The following is a 21,759-nucleotide window of genomic DNA, read 5'->3' on the forward strand; positions in this document are numbered from 1 at the left end:
GTTTTGGAAATCCTGCGGGCTCTTTCCAATCTTCTTCCCCTCCTCCTATGGAAATCATGCGGGCTCTTTCCAACCTTCGTCTCGTCTCCTAATCTCTTTCTTCTATCCGCAAGTGCCACCTCAAAGTGCCACCTCACCTCTTGGAAAGCAACTTTAGGTGTCATTTGTAAGCGTCGTTTGTAAGAGTTTTTGTTTGTAAGTCCTTTTATAATATGAAAATGGTGTTTTAGTTTATTTGTCTAATTAGTCTAGTTTTTATAAGTTATTTGAATTTTTATTATCTTAGTAAGGTAGTGTTTTTGTGATAAAAAATTTGGGTCCCTCTCCCAAATTTTTGATTGCATCAAACCCTAAATTTCACCTTTAAAACCCTTCCTAAGTCCAATTAGAACCATAATACTTATGGGTTTTCATGATTAGAAAAGAATCCTAATTTTAAAACTTGAAATTGCTCATAAAAATTAAATTAACTTCCTATAGAGGCTCTATAATGCTATTAGGAATCATTCTTCCAAAAACATTTTGAATGAAAATAAAAATCGGAAGAAACTCCTAATTTTTGAAATCCAAAATTTTTAGGGAAACATCTTATTTTCATGCTTAAAGTCATCTCCTAAATCTTTCCTATCAATTTCCTAAATAGATTTGAAGATTCTATTAAACCCTAGTTTTCTTTCTTGAAGGAACTCTTAGGGAAACCATGAAAATGCTCTTAGAAACTCACCTTACTACTTTTCAAATGTTCTCCCTTCGATCTCCTTCATGAACCGCCGCCGGAGCCTCCATAGCCTTGAACCTGCCGCTCCTCTCTCCGCCTCCCTCTCCCTTTCGTTCGACCAATCGAAGCAAAAACACAAGGGACCAAAATATTTCGGTCTCTCAAGGATTTAAGGAGGTGTGAGGGAGAATTACGCATGAGCCCCTTCTACTTAACATTTCCTTAAAGCTTCATGAAGGGTAGAATGTGCAAAAAAGGGTTAAAGTTTACTTAAACAAACTTCGACGATTTTTAATTTTAAAATCGTGCGAAATTAGGTATATATTCTTTATACCGTTTCGAATGAAATTTCACGTAGAATCTTATAAAATTTATCGCGTCGAATTCCGTCAACTTTGAAATTTCTCCTAATTTATTAGTTACGCATCGAAATGCGTGTGATGCCGATGATCGATATTTTTCAGGTTTTACATCCTAACGGCGTCTAGGGCTTGGGAGAGACGGTCCTCCTCTCGAAAGAGGATCATTGTATCTTACTTGGTTTGTATTTGTTTTCTTTATCAATAAAAATCTGTTTTTTGTGTGAAATCATTTAGAGTATTTTGCTGTTTTTGGTAAAAAGACGTATCAAAGTGATATCAAAGCACATTCCTAGACCGCACTCCGGGTTTTTGTTGCTGATTTATATTGCGATCTTCTTTATAATACGTTGATTCTGCTATTTGGAGACCAGAACAACATCAAAGTTGCTGTTTTTCTCCGAGGGGTCCTTGATCCGGGTGCCAATGGCCAGAAAAAGAGTTGAGGCATTGGAAGAAAGGTTGGAGGGGGAAATAGGGCAACTACGAGCGAATGTGGAATGAATGGATGTATTTCAACGATAGAAGGAAGGTTTAAGAACATGGAGGAAATGAGGAAACATGTGATGGAGCTTCATACTAAAATGGTTCCGACAGGAGCAAGAAGAAATCAGGAATATGACATACTGAGGGAAGAAGGGAGGTGGAAATTTTAAGAGGGGGAAACACCCCACTTGGAGCCTATTCCGAGTAGCGGGATGGGTAGGAAGTATGTAGGAATGGGAGCACAACCAGGGAGAAATTTCAAGCGTCTGATTGAGACAGAGGTTCAAGAGAAGCGGGTTAGGGGATTATGTTTCCGTTGTGATGAGAAGTTTACACCGAGCCACCGCCAAGGACTGTTTGATGTAGTACAGTATGTGATGAGGAGGAGACACTAGGGCGAAGGTGATTGAGGAGGAGCATTTACACTTGGATGTGGTAGTCTCCCTAAACTCAGTGGTGGGTTTACCTCAAATCACATCATAAAGGTGAGGGGATAGATAAGAGAAGAATCAGTGGTAGTTTTGGTGGAAAGTACCCACAACTTTATCTCCAACCAGGTGGTGGACTGATTGGGACTTAAGCTAGTTGACACGGGCTATTTTGGGGTGATGATGAGAACATGGAAGATGGAGAAGAGTAGAGTTATCTGCCTAGGGTTGATGGTGACATTGTAGGAGATCCAAGTAGAGGAGTATTTTTTTCCATGGAGTTATGGAGCACATATATAATTTTGGGTAAGAAGTGGGTGCAGACATTGGGAGAAACTAAGGTGGACTGGAAAGCATTGACTATAGAATTCATGGTGAGAGGGAGGAAGGTGAGGATCAGGGGGATCTTAATCTATCCAAAATCAGGGTTTCTCTTAAGACCATGGTGAGGACAATCCAGGGAGCATGGATTGGATTTTTTGGTGGAGCTCAAGAGCCTCGAGGGATGGGGAAACATAGAGAATGAGGAGGTTCCAAAGATAGTCTAGCCACTCCAATAATTCAGTAAGGTGTTCCAGCTGCCTCATGGGCCATCTCCCCCAAGGGAGCATGAACATCCCATCATCCTGGAGGGGGTATCCCCTATCAGTGTCAACTCTATCAATGTCCACAGGTTCAGAAGCGTAAAATTGAAGACTGATCAAGGAGATGTTGGAGGCTCAGATCATTCGTCCCAGTGTTAGTTCCTTCTCCAGTCCTGTGTTGTTGGTGAATAAGAAGGATGGTATTTAGAGATTTTGTGTAGATTACCGAGCTCTGAATAAGGAAACGGTGTTGGATAAGTTTCATATATTGATCATTGATGAGTTGTATGGAACGGTGATGTTCTCCAAGATTTATCTAAAATCGGGATATCATCACATCAAAACATGACATGCTAACATCCAAAAAACTACTTTTAGGACTCATGAATGCCATTACCAGCTACCAATATTTAAAATTGCGCAATTAGGTATTGAGGAGTTTTTTGTTTGTGAGGCGAGGCTTAAGCCTCATGGCGCTTTGAGGCGTGAGCCTCAAAATAAAAAATTGCGTTAAGTGCAAATAATGTTAAAAATAAATTTTTATGTAATAATCAAATAATACATTAAAAATGACATTATCTTTTAATTGAACTATTAAATAACACAATGACATACATATAAAACAAAAAATGCACAAGACATAAAGTAGCTAGTGATAGACAAAGTGGCTAGTGATTAATTGCATGAAATATAATAGAAATACAAATTTTATATGAGCAAAAAATTATTAAATATAGAAACTGCATAAAAGTATCATATAACATTAAGATTAACTTCAAATTCTTTCTTTCTCAGTTCCATATCATCTACATTTAATTTTTTAAAAAGGCTGAAATGTTGGCAACAAATAGAAAATCATATGTATTTTCATCAGTAAGGGGATCTTTATTTGAGTCGTTATTATAACAAATTGATCTCTCCCCTGTCTCATCCTATGGAGTCCAATGTCTCTCAATATGCTTCTTCTTCATTTATTTCATGCATCTTCCTCTTTCAAAAATATTTTTCATCAACATAAGGATGAGATTAATACTCCAAAATTTTTAGAGGTGGTGGATGTGTGCGGCTTTCAAGTGATCCTTGATGGCGGCGATGACGTTGGTAGCTATGGTGAAGGCGACGGGCTGGAGGTTGAGGCAGTTGAGAGGAATTTGTTGCGACTTAAGGGTATATGAAGTGTGATTTTTTTGGGGCTTTACTTTAGGATTTATATAATTTTTAATATATATATATATATATATATATATATATATATATATATATATACATACATACATACATACATATATATATACATACATACATACATATATACATATGCATGCCAGTGAGGCGAGTCGCACTTCAAGGCGGGCCTCAACCAAGTTGATGCGCAAGCCTCATAAAAAAAATACGATGCGTAAGCCTCAAGGCGTTTTTCACTAGAATTGCACAAAGGCGGGCCTCAAGGCGAGCCTCATATTGTGCAATTTTAAACCATGCCAGCTACCTTCCAGTCTCTTATGAATAAGGTATTCCAACGCTACATCCATAATTTTGTATTGATTTTCTTCAATGACATTTTGGTGTATAGCCGATCTGAGGCAGAGTATGTGGAGCCCTTGAGGGTTGTGTTAGTGGCATTGAAGGAACATCAGCTTATGTCAATTTAAAGAAGTTTTTATTTGCACAGTAGAGGGTGGAGTATTTGAGGCATGTGGTGTTCAAATCAGGAGTAGCTGTAGATCTTTCTTAGATAGAGGGTGGAGTGGCCCTTACCCAAAACCTTAAAGGAGTTGAGGGGGTTCTTGGGACTCACTAGGTACTACAGGAAGTTTTTGAGGGGATACAGTTCTATAACATGGCCGTTGATAGATCAATTGAAGAAGGATAATTTCAAAAGGGGGGAGGTAGTCACCTTGACGTTTAAGTAGCTGAAGAAAGCAATGAAAAGTGTCCTTGTGTTAGTGCTACTAGATTTCAACTAGTTATTTTAGTGGAGACTGATGCATTAGACTATGGGTTGGGAGCAATTCTCATGCAAAGTCAGAGATCCATAACTTATTTCAACCAGGTATTGACTGCTAGGTCCAGGCTGAAATCAGTGTATGAGAGGGAGCTAATGACGATAATGTTGACAATATTAAAGTGGCAACCTTACCTGTTGGTGCGACACTTTATAGTCATGACTCACCAGAGAAGTTTGAAGTTCTTGTTAGAGCGGAGGATGTTGACATAGGAGCATCAGCGGTGGCTTTCCAAGTTATTGGGTTATGACTTTGAAATCCAGTACAAGTTCGGACAGAAAATAAAGCTACAGATGCTCTCCAGACATGGTAAAACCCTCGGGTTATGGTTCTATCTATTCCCATGGTGGTGGATTGGGAGGCCTTGAAGCATGAGAGCGAACAGGATGTGGAGCTGAGTAAGATTATAGGAGACTTACTACAGGACTAGGATAGCCATCCTGGTTACTCATTGATGAGTCAGAAGCTGCTATATCAGGGACGATTTGTGCTTTCGAGAACATTTCCACACATTCTTCACTTATTGCAGGAGTTTTATGGCACAACTATTGGCGGACATTCAGGAGTTCAGAAGACAAATCATAGACTGACAACGGAGTTATACTTGGACATTTAAAAGGATGTAAAGGAGTTGGTGACCAGTTGTGATGTGTGTCAGAGACACAAATACCTAGCTATATCTTTAGGTGGTCTTCTATAACCTTTAGTATTATCTGAGAATGTGTGGGAAGAGGTGATTATAGATTTCATTGAGGGACTACCTAGATTAGCTGGGCTCATTGTGATTCTAGTGGTAGTGTACAGATTGAGAAAATATGCTTATTTTATCCCCTTGCACCACCCATACACCACAGTGTCAGTGGCAACCGTATTTATTAGAGAGGTTGTTCGTTTGCAGGGCATACCCAAGGTCATTGTGTCTGATTGAGACAAGGTTTTTCTAAGCCACTTTTGAAGGGAGTTATTCAAAATGCAAAAGACTATCTTGAAGCAGAGTATAGCTTATGTCTCCCAGATAGATGGTCAGACGGAGGTGGTGAATCACAGTGTGGAGACTTATCTTCATTGCTTTATATTAGATACACAAAAAATATGGGCCAAATGGTTAAGCTTGATCGGAATATTGGTATAACACTTCATATCATACAACAAACCAAACAACGCCATATAAAATTCTATATGGAAGGGATCCACCTCATCTGATACATTATGGGCATGAGTGCTATCAGTGGAGCAGTGATTAGGAGAAAGAGATCAAATTTTGGTAGAATTGAATGATCATCTATGGAGAGCACAACAAATCATGTAGAAGTAGGTGGATGGAAATAAGAGAGACGTGCAGTTTGAGGTTGTGGATAGGGTTTATCTAAAGATCTGACCGTACAAACATAGGACTTTGGCTCAACGAAGGAATGAGCTCTCCCTCCCTACTTCGGGCCTATGAGGTAGTGAAGCACATTAGCGCAGTAGCATATCGCCTACGGTTTCCACCGGCCTCAATCATCCATCTCGTATTTCATATATCGCAACTGAGACGAGCCATTGGAAATCACACACCCTCGCCTGCACTACTTGCCATACTGTCGGAGGATATGGAGGTAATATTAGAACTAATGGAGGTGAAATGGGTGCGCTAAGGTGACAATGTTATCAGGGAGGTGTTGATCAAGTGGAAGGATATATCAGAGTATAAGGAGACATGGGAGACCTACAGTACCATCCAGAAGCAGTTTCTCTTTTCCCACCTTGAGGACTAGGTGACTTTTTTTGGAGGGGAGTATTGATGCGGCTGGCAATAACAAAGCTGTCCATGCGGGCAGTAGCCCAACCCCACAAGTGGGGCCCATAACCTCCTTTATCACCTATCGAAGAAGAGGCTTTGGGGGAGGAACTCTTTGGGAAAGATGTAAGTAGCATTCATTAGGGGATTTGGGCTGTTTAAGGGTGGAGATTATGGAGGGTTATGTTTTATGTTATGTTTTGAATTCTGCAGGAGTTTTTGTGAGGTGTTTGGGGTTCCTAGTAGTTGCTAAGAATTGTAGGAGAGAGATTCACATCTCAAATAATGAATCAACTTGTATCTTGTCTTTGCTTGAAAATTAGTAAAAACAGCTCTCTTTGTGTTATTTATGGATCTATTTGGAGGAAGTTGTTTTTTTTTTTTGTCGTGTGCTATTTTGATCTTCAAGTCCTTATCAAAAGATTTTTTTTTTGTTTTCATACCAACACAATGATCGTAGAGTGACATACATGATCTTAGGATAAGATCCAATGATCTTCATTTGTGCCAACATGTAGAGGATAAAAATCCTAGATATCATACTGAACGATATCGGCAATGAAATTTCAGTGATGCTTTTGATAATCTCCAGCATATTATTTTACAACGGACTAAAGATATTTGGGAACAACAAGTTAGTTGTTATCACAAGGACACTGAGGCCACTAAGTCCAGGGTAATGCTACAACATTTGATGACTGACGCAATCCTAATGCCTTAATAGATTGCATAAATGAGTTTGAAAATGTGCTTGATTAGTATCATGTGGATAGTTTGTTAGTGTAAACCTAGTGAGGTTTGCCAAAAGATTTTGGTAAATAGTGTCAGATGAAATGACCCGCATGGGTGGACCAAGAATTTGAACTTGGTAAAATGTGCAATGTGGGCTATTTCGGATGTGTTTTCCTTGTTATTATGAAATTCTTATGCAATGCTTTGGTTTCTATGTAGTTCAGACTTCTATTCACAAACCTTGGAGGTGAACGAAGGTTTGCATCAATTGTTGCAAAGAGACTAGAGTCGCTTGGAGCTCTAACACAAGGAGATCGAAGGTGGGTGTGGTGTATATTCAAAATTTTCTTCAACTTGGTACTTTTCCGATCTCACTTAAATTTTCATGACAATGAGACTTAATATGTGTAGCATCATTTCCATTTACTTTGGCGAAAAATGCAGAGCAGGGCCTTCTTTGAGTGCTTACAATTATGATAGTTACTACGGAAAGAAAGCCCTTTGGACAATGTACAGAGGGATAATGGAACAGGTTCTTCATTTTATCTATAGTATTTAATGTGCGCATTGAACAAGAATCAGTGTTTATGGCAAGTTAACTTGTAATTTATTTCCAGGATATCCTTGCCGTTGTACCTCCTGGTTGTTCATCTGACAATCTATCAAGCATTCAAGAGTTTATTATCAAAGCCAAAGCTGCTCTTGTATCTGTTGGAATCGTTAGGGATACTATTTTATGTAAGTGATATAATTCTATAATTCCCTGGAATGACTAATACTAAGGATATAATCTTTGCCTTAGCTAATGAATCTTTAGCCGGTTTTGCATATCTGTTTACAGACCCAGCCTTAGTACTTATTATCCTCTATAATGGGCAGTTTTTGGCGGGTAATCATACAACATCAGAAAAATATATTTTCTTTAGTATTACTTGACATATTTCAGCTAGAGGGGGTGTTAAGTCATCTAAGATGCTTTAGAAATGGATGCATTTACATGAAGGCCTATTTATGTGTTCCAATAAATTGTCAAGCTTTAAGCTCATTTGTATACATCTTGGATAGAAAAACTGATGTGTTGCAAGAGGGGTGGTAAAGGAAAAAAACCTCAAATTATTTTGGTGGCAAGCATTTTAGGTGGATCTGTTTCTGCCAAACAATATCTGGATATTGCTTCATCCAGCATGCCATTATATTAGTTGATTTCTTAGTTCAATATTTGATACAGGTAATGGGAAAGATGGAAATAAACTCTCTGGCCGTATAGTGGATTCAGATATGCATGATGTTGGACGTTTTCTAAATAGGCTTTTGGGCTTACCCCCTGATATTCAGAATAGGTCAGATTAAGAAAATGTACTGTTGATTGGTTAACTTTTCTTCTACTTATTCTATAGGATTTTTACTTTTCAGGCTTTTCGAGCTTTTCATCAATATTCTTGAACTTCTTGTTCACAATGCTCGAAGGGAGGGACAATTTGACTCTGGAATAGTTGATATCAAAGCTAATATTATTGAACAACAAGGATCACCCAAGGTGGCAGTCATTATAGAATGGCTTGTTAATGTATTGGATTTATTTCCACAGCAATATGTTAACTACATCTTTTGCAGACAGTTCATGTTGATAATCTTTCCGGTGCTTCAACTGTACTATTTACATTCACAGTTGACCGTGGGATAACCTGGGAGGTATTTATGTCCTTTTGACTATTTAAATTTGACATTCTTTTATTTGATATTTACAAATAAATACCCTTTTCAAAGTGGAGCCATCTTTACAGTTTGCCAAGGATGTATTTGATGAGAGGCAAAAGGATGGGCATGTTTCTACAAATGATGGATTCTACGAGTCTAGAAGGGAATGGATTGGTAGAAGGCATTACATGTTAGCTTTGGAAGGGTATACAATTCCTTAACGACCATTCTTTCTCATTATCCGGTAGATATATTTTTTTTGTTCTTGATGCTTGTTGTTAAGTGAATGCTTCATTGTTAACCTGGAAAAAAAAAAAAGCTCAAGCATGCCATGCAATCCAGCATGCCCTTCTTACTTACCACAATTATGCTGTTCTCACATATGATCCTTAAAAGATTATTCCTGCAAATAAAACCTCTATCGCTTGCCCTGCTTCCCGCATTCGTGTTTGCTCTCCTCGTTTCGAATGTGTGAACCCTACAAGCCTACTTACCCTAGCTCTCGCATTATCTGCAATCTCCTACACCCATCTTCTTCGAGTTCTCCATCCTTCTCTCTCTCTCTCTCTCTCTCTCTCTCTCTCACTCACTCTCACACACACACACAGATGGGGACATCAGCTCATGGAAGGTCTATCAGAAACATGGCCGTCGATCTTCGGCGAGGAGTCCTTATATTTATGTGTATTTATGTTATTTTTCTATTCATGTATTTTTCTATTTTATTGTGTCATGTATTTGTTTTTACTATGTTTCCAGTTGTACCCTTTTAGTGAGGGATTGTCGTTTGTAAGTCCAAAGGGCAAGATCATCTTTTATTTTCTTGAGTCCTTGTACTTGGCTATTTATAGCCCCTTCTCTCATCGTATGAGGTTAATGAATGAATGATTATGAAGATTTTCTACGCTTGTGTCTGAGAGTACTTGAGAGCTTTTGAGGAGAACTTGGAGAGATCCCTAGGAGAGGGAGATCGTATCACCCACCAACCTTGGAGACGGCCTAGTTCGTGGTTTCCTCTTAGTATTTCCGTCTTCCCTCACCACCTTCCTTTATTAGTCTTCGTCACATCCAACTCCACCAAATTTCCTAACTTCTTCCCCACATCAAACTCCACAAATTCTCCCCATAGCCGCCGGCCACCTTTACCCGACCCCCCCTCTTGGCCGTCGACCTTAGGCCGCTAGCCGCCGGCCACCTTCCCCCTTTTTCCCCTTTTTGATTTCCCCCTCTTTTATTTATTTCCTAATATGGATTAAATATATTTAGGATTATATTTAATTTCAAATCCAAGTGATTTGAAATTCAAAATATTTCCTAATATACAACATCTATTTTAGGAAAGTCTCTACACCTCAATCAAATCAATTATAATTGATTAGGATTTAAGATCTCCTTTCCTAATTTACATATCCTAATCTAGCAAGCATTAAAACAATTGTCACAAGCCCTATTTCCCCTCTAATTGTCTCCGACCCCCTCTATGTGATAGGAATAGGAAATCTGATGCAAGCAAAAATTTGGGAGAGGGCCCCAAATTTTTGCTAACAAAAGAAATACTCTTCTTATAAATTAGAAGATAACTGACGATACACAAAATACTACAAAAAGATACAAAATACTAAAAAGACACCTTTTATATTATAAAGACTCTTACAAGACACTTATAAACTTCGACACTTACAAACACAAACATCTTACAAGACACTTAGAAAAGGACTTACAAACTTAAGAAATAAAACAAACACCTAAAGAAGCTTTGCCTTGAGAAGAATGATACATATGGAATGGCACTAGTGGAGAGAAGAAAAAGGTTAGAAGACTAGACGAAGAAAGGACAAGCTCGCAAGCTTTCCTAGAAGAAGGAGAAGGATTGGAACAAGCTCGCAAGCTTTTCCAAAGAAGGAAGAAAAAACCCTCAGGTTTTTGGCTTCAAAAATCTCATCATAAACTCTTTTTTTAAGCCTCAAAATCTCCTATTTATAAAAGAAAAGGGAAGCCAAACAGCCACCCAAATTAGGGAATATGGAAGACCAAAAGACACCAAATAGAAGGCTAAAAGACAGCAAACGGAAAGCCAAAAGATAGCAAATCTGCTGCAGGAAAATTGCACAGAAAATAGAGAAAATACCATGGAATTTTCCCCCAAACAGCCACGAAACAGCAGCCCCCATACGGTACAGGAAACAAAGAAGAGAAGCCACGGAAACCAAGTAGCCAACCACGGGAACCAAGAAGCCAGCCACGGGAACCAAAGGGCCAAGGCACGGGAACCAGCCATGGGAACCAAACAGCCATCCATGGGAACCAAAGGGCCAAGGTACGGGAACCAGCCAACACAGGAAACCGAGAAGACACAGAGGAAACCGAGAGGAAATATAGGGAAGAGAAAGGGCTAAGTTTCACCATAATGAGCTACCTTTTTACTTCAATAAATGAACTAAAAAAACAGCTCATAATGAGCTAAATTTTAGCTCAAAATATTAATGAGCTAGCAAACCCAAGGGCAGTCAAAACCAAAATTTAGGATTTGATTTGACCCCCCCTGCCTACATCTAAATCTTTCCTAAAAGCCAAGCCATCTCTTTGGAAAGATTTCGAAAACCTGAGGTTTTTCTCTTTCCTTGGCCAAAAATCCTCTAGGTCCCACCTCCTTTAATTACTTCACAAAACCATGCCTCTCCTTTAGGAATTAAATCCCCAACCTCCTTCCATGTCGCCGACCCCTAGCCCTCTCCCTTCCTCTTTTGGGTGCAATTCAAATCCAAGACTCCTTAACTCTAAAATCTGAAATCACTTTCAGATTTTCACTTCTCTCCCCTCTCATTAACTCTCCAATTTCAAAATATTTTATAAAATTTTTAAATATAATTTCTTATATTTCAAAATTTTATTTATTAAAAAAAAAAACTTATTTTCTCTCAACAGTCTCAAATCAATTGTCCACGCTCAAAACCCCATTCTTCCAACACACCTTTTTTATTTCTCTAGTAGATCGTAGCTAGGCTTTCAAAACAACACCCAATATCATCACAACATCAACATCTAATTCCATCACAACATTAGTATTTTGAATTAACCTAAAAATCAAAGTTTGATGCTAGCAATTTCTTCCCCCACAATTACGCTCCAGCGTCGTTTCGACATCTCATCATTGTCCAGCATCATCTCAATATAGACGACCGACGTTGTCTCGACATTAATGCTTAATGCTCGACTCTTGACCGCATTGTTGTCTCCTCTCTTGATTCTTTGATGCTATCAAGAATTTCTGTACTTTTTATTTTATTTGAACAATAATGTATTTTATTTTCTTTTTTTTTTAAGCTATCCAATGATCATGGTAGGTAGTGCATATGGCTTGGTAGACCTTTGGTTTGCTGGCTCGATTGGTCCCTGGCTGCTGGTGGTTCACGGGTTGGCTGTTTTGGAGCATTCGGTTTTGAGCTTGTTCTCTAAGTTGCTTGAGCTGAAGTTTAGTAGCTCTTTAATTCTCAAAAAGGTACCTCATTAAGAAGAGTTTACTTTTGGAGTGGCCTTGTCCCTTCCCCTTCCCCTTTTCTTCTTGTCTCTTGGGAATCTGTGGCCTGCTCTTAATTTGGCTGAATTCAATGCATTGTTTTGGAGAACCGTGGCCTGCTTTTAAAATGGAGGCTGAATTCAAAGCATTTGAATTTATAACTGAATGCTTTGGGAGTCCATCCGGTCTCAGATTTCCGAACAGGGATGTATTTTCCCGTGACTTTGCTGCTTTGAATTCGGCCTGCTTGCTGGCTCCTTGGTGCCGTGAGTTACCTATGATTCCTATAACTATTCCTTCAGAATTAATGCTGGCTGTTTTCCGAAAACTGTGGCTTTGCTGCTTTGAATTCTCGGCCTGCTGATTGCCTCCTTGGTTCTTGGTTTGGGTGTTTATCCGTGATCTTTGGGGGAAGTTTTCTATGCCTATTATGCTTCGGTTCTAATGGAAATTAAAGTCATGTGACTCTTGGCATTCCTCTCTTTTGCCTATATATATGAGAAGATGTTGTGAAGAAAAGACAGTTGATATTTGTGAGCATATTTGCTATTAACCTGCGGGTTTATTCAGAAATCCTGCGGGCTCTTTCCAACCTTCTTTTCTCATCCCCTCCGGAAATCCTGCGGGCTCTTTCCACCCTTTCTTCTCGGGCTTCTAATCTCTTCGTCTCTCTGCAAGTGCCACTCCATCTGTATCATTTTTCTCAACAGTGAAGCAACTTTAGGGTGTCGTATCTTTTTTGATTTGGAAGCATTTGGGACAGTCTTGCAGTGGTAGACCATCGGTTTGCTAGTTCTATACACTTTACTTATTTAACCTACAAATTCGATGCATGTGAGGAACCCGCTCTGTCGGTTGTCTAAGGATAGCGTTTTTTTTTTTATTTCTTTAAAATCTCCTAGCATCTTTTGTTGTGTTTGTCTAGTTTTGGGTCGTTAGCGTTTATTTAATAAAATTTGTTTTAAGTTCTACTCATTGTGTCAGTTTTCTTCTAGTGTGTCTATTGTGTTCAAGAGATATAGGGTCCCCTATCTTTCTTGTCTACATCATTCTTTAAACACGATAACAACGCCAGACACTCGTCTTCCTAATATTAATCATTTCAAGTACAAATCATAATAGAATTATTTTTTATTTCTCAATTATTTTTAATATTCTACTTAGTCAATTTATATACATTATTTTAGGATGTAAAAATTATAATTTCATGTCCAACACATTTGTCATGTCCATGTCGTGTCATGTCCGTGTCTGTTCATTGTAGGCTACTACTTAAATAGATGTGCATGTACATTCAAAACAACAACAACAATATCAAACCTTTGTCCCACTACGTGGGGTCGGCTTCATGAATCCTTTTTCTCCATTGTGTCCTGTTAAAAGTCAAATTCTCGTTTAATTCTAATAAAGAAATTTCATTTATAATATTTTCTAATCAAATCTTTTTAGGTCTACATCTATCTTTCTTAACATAAGTCAAATCTAATATCTCTACTTTCCTAACCGGGTCATCGGAAGGCCGCCATTTCATACAAAAAAATTTAACTTGTCTACTGTATTTAACGCAATTGCATATATTGCCTCCTTGACGTGTTGACTCACTCAATTAGACACCTCTACTCCGCCTATGCGTATATGGAAATTAAATCAATTCCCAACAAACACGTCTTCCATTTTTCCCTTCACATTCACAACTTGAGTTTTTTTCTCAAGATTTTCCCCACACTACAAATATCCTGAATACAAACCAACCAATGGTAAATGAAAAATATATTAAAATGGTTTATAAATAAATTTCTTACAAGCAGCCTTACTCCACTATCTTCACCTCTACTCCAATCAACCAGTTAAGCAGTCAACACAACCTCTCCTGTGGCCTCTTCTCTTTCTCTTATCACTCTAATCTCTCCTTCATCTAACTAGCCAGCCCCAAACATGGCGCCAACCAGCTTCTGCACTCACCTACGTCACCCGATCAACACCCGATACACTTTTCTCTCACAGCCAGTTCCAAAATCTGATCCCATTTCCTACCCGAACTCCACCTAGCGACCTAGCCCCCAATCCAGCACACTAGAAAGCTCCCAATGAAGGAGAGGGAAGATTCGGTTGGCAAAGAATAGATTAAAGCACTAAACAAGTGCTATTTACATAATTTCCCAAGCCATCCTCCAATGAACGCCTTGATACATGGACTTAACTGCAATAATTTTCGTAAATAAACAGTGTATTTAGCTAACTTAGAAAAAAATGCAAATCAAATTTAATTCGCTAATTTCCAATCCTTCACAATTCGACATAATTTTATGGGTCTAGTTGCTCCATTCGATGAGTAGATCATATTGACATGAAATTTGCGGAATTACGTAAAAGTTAGTATTTTAGAGTATTTTTAAATAGAGCAGAAAGTGACTCATACCTATTCAAATTCTGAGTTTTACAATATGGAGGTGAGACAGTGGTATGAGAGAAAAGAGATGGTTGAGAAAATTGAGGTGGTGGATCACAGCCTTAGAAGTAATCTCAAAGTGATTCCTTCATCCCATGTTTAACCTTAGGGCCTTATTTATTATATAGTATAAAGGGACCCTAAAATAATTTCATGAAATAAATTAAATAAAACCTACTAAAATGTTATCAAATAGATATGTTCAAATACAATAAAATTTTTTTTATATGTTTGGATTCTAAAAGAAGTGATTGGATGGTCACGTCAGAAATGAGACATTAGAAGCTTTATGATGAGACAAAATGAAGTTTATAGAGAGATTCTATTTGTTTCAAGTTTGTTTATGTATGGCTATGATTTTAATTTTGAAAATGCTGCACCTTGGAACTCTGTTTTTTTCTAGTTCTTTGGCTCGGTTGGGGTAATTCTGTCCCCTTCACTCCCAGTTACCCACCATATGAAAAAAGAAAGCATCTGATAGTAGTACTAATAAAAAAACAACACATTAACCCTAAAAAGGTCTCTAACGTTTAATATGTGACATAGGGACAACAGTGGTCCTGCTTGTCACTTGTTTTATTCATTAGACGAGAGATCTTATTTGATCTATTTTGTTTGTCTACAAAGTCAAATTTAGAGACACCAAAACGATATGCAGCCTAACAAGATGTTACATGCCGATAACCTTGCAGGATTTTTTTATGCATTGTTCTAATCTATTTTGCTTCTGCAGTACCTTGGCAGGGATGTACAAAATCTTCAGACCTGCTGTTGGCGAAGTATTAAGGTACTAATTCAAGTTGGTGTTAAGTCTAAATTTACTGGTCAATTTAATATTCAATGGAGGTGAAATTAATTATGTTTGCACTATTTCCACTAGGGAAATGCCATTAGCTGAGTTGAAAAGCAAGTATAGAAAGGTTTCTTCAATTGAAAAGGCCAATAAAGGTTGGGTGGAAGAGTATGAGGTCTCAGCTGAACAGGCAAGTGGCTTGTAGATTTTTAACTTGCTTCACCCGTATGAAGTTCTAAAATCATACTTTCCTGCAGTTTTTCATATGCTATGCTTTCCATTGCTTGATTGAGTTCCTATTCAAATCTCAAATGTGATGGCAACTATTCTACCAAGATGCATATGCGCATTGTAGAAATATTTTTTACTCAAATTCACTAAATTCCTTGACAAAAGAAATTTCGATACTAATGCAAATGCATTGGTATGATGTGAGTAGTTGTTAGCATATAATTGAGCCAACTTTTTGAAAAATAATATGAAGCGAACAAGTTTGCATGAAACTAATACGTCAAGGGGCCCACCTTGTGGGGCCTAGGGGAGTTAATATTCACTATGTAAGTAGGAGGAATCAAGGGGGAGTTGTTTAGAAATTTTTAATTAAAATTAGGAGGAAATTATTTAGGGAAAAGAAAGTGATTTGAATTTAGATTGGGGATGGAATTAGGAAAGGTTTATTTAAGAAAAGAGGGCTGATTTGAATTTAGTTTTGCGAGGGAATTATGACAGATTTATTTAGGGAAAGTTGGCTGATTTGAATTCAGATTTGGTAAGGAAATATGATGGTTTATTTAAGGGTAATTAAGTTGTTTTATTTTGGTTATCCAATTTATTTTTGTTGTAGCTTTTATCTTGGTGAGTTTTCTAGCGGCGTCTAGGTTTTGTGGGAGAGCCGATCTATCTCTTGAATTGATCAATTGTATCATTCATTATTGTTGAAGTTTTAATCAAAAATCAGCCGCTATTTTTAAATTCCTCCAGTTTTTTATTTGTTATCTGTTTTTACTTTCAAAACACATCAAAAACTTAACCTAAATCTTTAGCTAAGATTTGCCTGGCTTTGTTCAGAGAAGTGCAAAAATGAATTGTATTTGTTGTGATTTAAAACAAATGGTATGATTTGGAATGATGTAGGCCCACCAACAGTAAAATAGCAATTGCTCACAATCCTTGAAACAAATGCATGTAAGCAGTGAGTTCTTGACCTAGTCATGTGGAAATTAGAAATCTTTATATGGAAAAATCTGAAATCTTCACATGCAGGAAATCTGAAATCTGGATACATCCAAACTTATGTTTTCTTTCTTGACCAAGCTATATCAGAAGGTATAAATATATTCTCTTTTCTTTCTTGGTGGCTACAAATATGAAATATCCTCATTTGATTAGGCGTAATAGAAGGAATGTATCTTTCGCTTTGTTGTCTCGTCATTGTATAAATACTTGGAAGTATTGTTACCAGAAAATAAAAGATATAATGATTTTTTTTTTCTTTTAAGGCATCAGAGCATGTTCAAATCTAGATATAGAAATAAATATCCATTCATTGACCCTAAGTTGAATGTTTACTCCCAGTTTCTCTCTCAAGGCATCAGAGTATGTTCAAATCTAAATATGGAAATGAATCTCCGTCCATTGACCCCAAGTTGAATGCTTATTCCCAGTTTCTCTTTCGCTTCCCGTCCCCCCCCCCCCCCCCCCCCCCCCCCCCCCCCCCCCCCCCCCCCCCCCCCCCCCACCCTGAGGTTTTGTTGATTTGATTTCTTCTTTTGATTTGAATTATCAGCCTTCATTGTTGATTTTTCCTACAGCCTTTATTATTGATCTAGATCCAAATTCTCTCTTCTTACAGCCTTCCTTTTTTGACCTAGGTTTAAAATTGCCACTTTTATACTCACAAGAGTTTATTAGATTAATCTTTGATCAATCTTTGCCTTGTAATTATAGGGCATTCAAAGCACACCTCACCATAAGGCGCTCAAAGACTTCCTCGAGCCTTATGCCTTAATGATCTTCGGGAGATTTACACCTTTTTTTAATTTAGACATATGCCTTTAGGCCTTATGCCTCGAGATGTTTGAGGCGGACACCTCAAATTATAATATAATAAAAATTAAAGAAAATAAATTGTAATATGATATTATGATTATAGTTTATAACAGTTATTGAGTTATTTTCTTTTTTAGGTTAGGATTTAGAGTCAAGTCAGAGAGAGAGAACTAAGAGTAGGCTATGTGATCGGTTGCTTGTGCGAGCGCGAGCGAGGAGAGCTGTGAGCAGGAAGGGTTGCAAGCAACTGAGAGCAAGGGAGAACAAGTCTGTGAACGGTTGAGTGTGCGTGCATTCCTGAGCCAAGTAGGTAAGATTTTTATTTTTCACAAAATAAATCAATATTTTTGAAATATTTTATTTATTTATTAAATAGATTTTATTTTCTTTTTTCTATTTTATTATTTAATTTATTATGAATTAAGTTAATATGTTGATGGTTTATGGCATATTAATCAATTATTTTAAATTTTTTAACTTTAAATACTAAAAAGAAATGACAAACATCTCCCTTAAAGCTGTTTATTTCCAGCATGTAGTGATTTATCATAGATGAATCTATTATCATGGAGTGTTACACTGCTTTATTTTTTATTTTTTTTATTAATATTGATCTGTTTATATTTCAGTGCATGCATGGCCCCAAATGCAAGCTTGGAAGCTACTGTACTGTTGGAAGAAGGCTACAAGAAATCAATATTTTAGGTGGGCTCATTCTTCCAGTTTGGGGCACCATAGAAAAAGCACTATCTAAGCAAGTATGACTCCATACCTACTTCATTCTTTGTTTCATTCATTTTCAGTAGTACACTTATTTCATTCATTTTCAGACTAATGATGCATGTATGGATGAGGGTGATAATGATGATAACAATGAAGTTATCAGAATTCTGAATTATTCTATCAAAAATTATTTTATTGTCATTTCAACCCACAAGCAGCTCTTAAATCTTAATAGGCTGCATTTCAGCGGGATAAAACTTGCATGTTTTTCAAAAGTTATTTTTTAATGTTTGGAATCTCTATATTTGTGTTGTTAAGCTATGTATGTTTAACCCCTATATAATTTTGAATATGGATCGTGCATTAGTTTTTCATCAGATCTAAGATGTAGTTTGGTATCACTTTTTGTTTTTATTTTATTTTTATTTTGTTTTATTTATAATTTAATATGGATTAAAAATATGTTTGATATTCAATAAGTGTTATTTTTATTATTATTAAATATTACTTAGGGTGGTGATAGCAGGCAGCTATGAGGTTGGCAGTGGCAAGGGTGATTTTTATTTTAGAGGAAAAAGTTTGGAGGCACCTATAAGTTATTTTGAGTATTTTAAAAAAAAGATTTGTTTTCAAAAACAAAATAAACAATAACAACATCAAATATTTATCCCACTACGTGGGGTCGACTGTATGAATTCTTTTCCTCCATTGTGTCAAATTCTCATTTAAATCTAATTAAAAAAAAATCATTTCCAATATTTTTTAACCAAATCTTTTTAGATCTACCTCTACCTTTCTTAATATAAGTCAAATCTAATACATCTACTCTCTTAAACCGGGTCATCAGAAGGCCTCCGTTTTCTATGACCAAATCATCTAAGTCGGCTATCTCTAATCTTATCTTCTACTGGAGCTACTCCAACCTTTTCACATATATGCTTGTTTTGTATCATGTCTTTAAGAGTAAAGCCACTTATCCACCTAAGCATTCTCATCTCTGCAACAGTTAACTTAATATTATGCTTCTCTTTTAATAGCCAACATTCTACACCATAAAACATTGCAGGTCTCACCACCATCTCATAGAATTTTCCTTTGTTTGAGTGGGACTTTTCTATCACACAACAATTCCGGTGCATTCCTCTACTTCAACCATCCAACTTGAATTCTACTAATAATATCCCCATCTATGTGACTATTAAAAATACTAGTCAAACATGTTTTTTAAAAATAAAAATTTAAATTAAAAAAAAAAGTGATCTCAAAGAGCCCCTAAATGTTTGGAATATACGACTATAATGGAATTTTGCACCATGGCCTCGTTAGGCATTTGCTTTACTGAAAATATTATGCTTCTAGTGTTGAGACAGGATTACTGTTTTCTTTTAAAGCTATTATGTATGCTTCTTTCTTTTTATTTGCGTGTCCTCCATATAATATTGTTTTTTACTTATTAGAGGATCGGATATAAATTCATTCTTCTAACAATTATTGATCTTTGCAGGCTCGTCAAAGCCATAAACGTATTCGTGTTGTTCGTTTAGAGACGACAGATGATAATCAACGCATTGTGGGGCTTCTAATTCCAATTGCAGCTGTCGAATCCGTGCTTCAAGGTTTGTAAATAAAACGTAAAAAATAATTAAAAAATATTTTCATCTTCTACCGACTGAATGTTAGTAGTCCGTTAGGAAAATAATTGAATTATTTTATCGGCAAAGCGAGTTTTATAGAAGAATGCTATCTTTTAGCTTTTTTATTTGTTGATATAGAAACCAAATTAATTGAAGTGAAGCTAAAAAAGCTAATCAACTAACAGTTATTTCGCATTATGGGCTTTGTTGGGTTCACTTTAAAAAAACAAAAAATCGTTGGAGTCTAGTTTCAAGTTCTTGGAAGCATTTAGAAGAATTTTAGGTTCTTTGTTTACCTGATCTATCCAACCCACCGACAACACATTATGGAGATACTTGTAGATACACCTCCAAATATCTACCTGTTAAGTTATCCCCATATTCTCTAGTTTTAACATAATTGCCACATTTTAGATGTTTCTGGGCATATTCTCTACAACTTTTGGTAATGTTAACCAGGTTGGTATAGATTAGTCTTGGCATAATTGTAAGAGGGTAATTTCTAAATGAGGAAAAAAGGGAGAGAAGAGAAGATCCCAACTTTACAATCCTGAACCATCAGGAGAGAAAGAAGGATTGTGCAATCGATTTTCACTATTAGTTTATTGGATATCAGCTGGGGCTGCTTTTGCATTTAATAGAAATGATAATTTTCAGTTGTTTTGTTATGTAATGTATGATTTTGGTGCTCTTAAACTATATAAAGTATTTGATTGAGAATATTCGACTATTTAATTGGTTTGAGACAAGTGAAATATATATGTAATCAATTATAACTTTATATTGCACTCATCCCAACATAAAATCAATAAATTTAAGCATGTTCTTAACAAAAAATAAGGCTCTGTTTGGGATAGCTTTATGATTGCTTTCTAAAACAGCTTCTTAGTAAAAAAAAAATTTAATTCAAAAATTTTTTTAACTAAAACACTGTTTTAGAAAGTATTAAGAAAGCTATTTCAAGCGAACCCTAAATCACGATATCTTAGGCTTCATTTGGGATGACTTTCTTGTTGCTTTTTGAAGCAGCTTTATAGTATTAAAAATTTAATTTTTGTACTAAAAAATTACTTTAAGAAGTAACAAAAAAGCTATTCCAAGCGAAAGCCTTAAGTTTGATTTGGGACAGCTTTCTTATTACTTTTTAGTATTGCTTTATTGTACAAAAATTTTAATTTTTGTACTAAAAAATTACTTTAAGTAGTAAGAAAACCGTCTCAAACGAAATCTTAATCTTGTCTTTTCAAATCATGAAAGCTAATCATTAATGCAAGCATACAAACATTGAATGCCATGATAATTGATCTCCAGTATTTATGTTTATTATTATTTTTTTTGTTGTGCCAGATTTATCGTGGGTTCATGATGTTGAAGATTGATATGGTAGAACACTAATGGTTATAAGCTGGTAGCCGTCGCTCCAATCTTACCAGAAAGCTTCAGAAGGTATCGTTAAAGAATCTACATATAATTTTTCTTCGATTTCTTCATATTTTGCATAGAACCTGATGATTGAAACATTGATTGTTAGGTAAAATGTATGTCTTTTTTTGGTTTTTGCATAATTATTTTTTTGGGTTATAAGCTGTAAATTTGTAACACATCGTTATAGGAAACAGTAAATGTAGAAGAAACCATGTTGTATTATTGTCAAATCAGGAGCCCTATGTAATCTGATAGCCTTTTCTGTACTGTAGCAAATGTGAGCGGTTATTTTCGATGGTTTTTGGAAAGATTATTGCCTGTATCAATTAAGGTATATAACCCTTGAGATCGGGACTGCGGCCAGATGGTCGACGGAAG

General features: G+C 36.5%; 1 protein-coding gene across 4 annotated transcripts in view; it reads left to right on the forward strand.

Moving 5' to 3' along the window:
* LOC110102830 (protein FORGETTER 1) overlaps positions 1-21,674 on the forward strand; it is a 72,617-nt gene extending 50,943 nt beyond the window's left edge. For 2 of the 4 annotated variants that reach the window (XM_020831313.2, XM_028697351.1), the window contains 12 exons: positions 7,318-7,413; positions 7,538-7,625; positions 7,711-7,831; positions 8,322-8,433; positions 8,507-8,630; positions 8,708-8,785; positions 8,878-8,996; positions 15,491-15,544; positions 15,638-15,740; positions 18,229-18,357; positions 19,827-19,938; positions 21,304-21,674. In XM_020831313.2, coding sequence (XP_020686972.1) covers positions 7,318-7,413; positions 7,538-7,625; positions 7,711-7,831; positions 8,322-8,433; positions 8,507-8,630; positions 8,708-8,785; positions 8,878-8,996; positions 15,491-15,544; positions 15,638-15,740; positions 18,229-18,357; positions 19,827-19,938; positions 21,304-21,335 — 1,168 coding nt within the window. In that variant the 3' untranslated portion in view covers positions 21,336-21,674. Of the gene's footprint in view, positions 1-7,317; positions 7,414-7,537; positions 7,626-7,710; positions 7,832-8,321; positions 8,434-8,506; positions 8,631-8,707; positions 8,786-8,877; positions 8,997-15,490; positions 15,545-15,637; positions 15,741-17,736; positions 17,910-18,228; positions 18,359-19,826; positions 19,939-21,303 lie in introns of those variants that run through there. The other 2 variants (XR_003701646.1, XR_003701647.1) reach the window with 2 other exon arrangements.
* Positions 21,675-21,759: the final 85 nt, after the last annotated feature.

The sequence above is a fragment of the Dendrobium catenatum genome, unplaced genomic scaffold (genome assembly GCF_001605985.2).
Source record: "Dendrobium catenatum unplaced genomic scaffold, ASM160598v2 fragScaff_scaffold_920, whole genome shotgun sequence".
Taxonomy (NCBI): Eukaryota; Viridiplantae; Streptophyta; class Magnoliopsida; order Asparagales; family Orchidaceae; genus Dendrobium; species Dendrobium catenatum.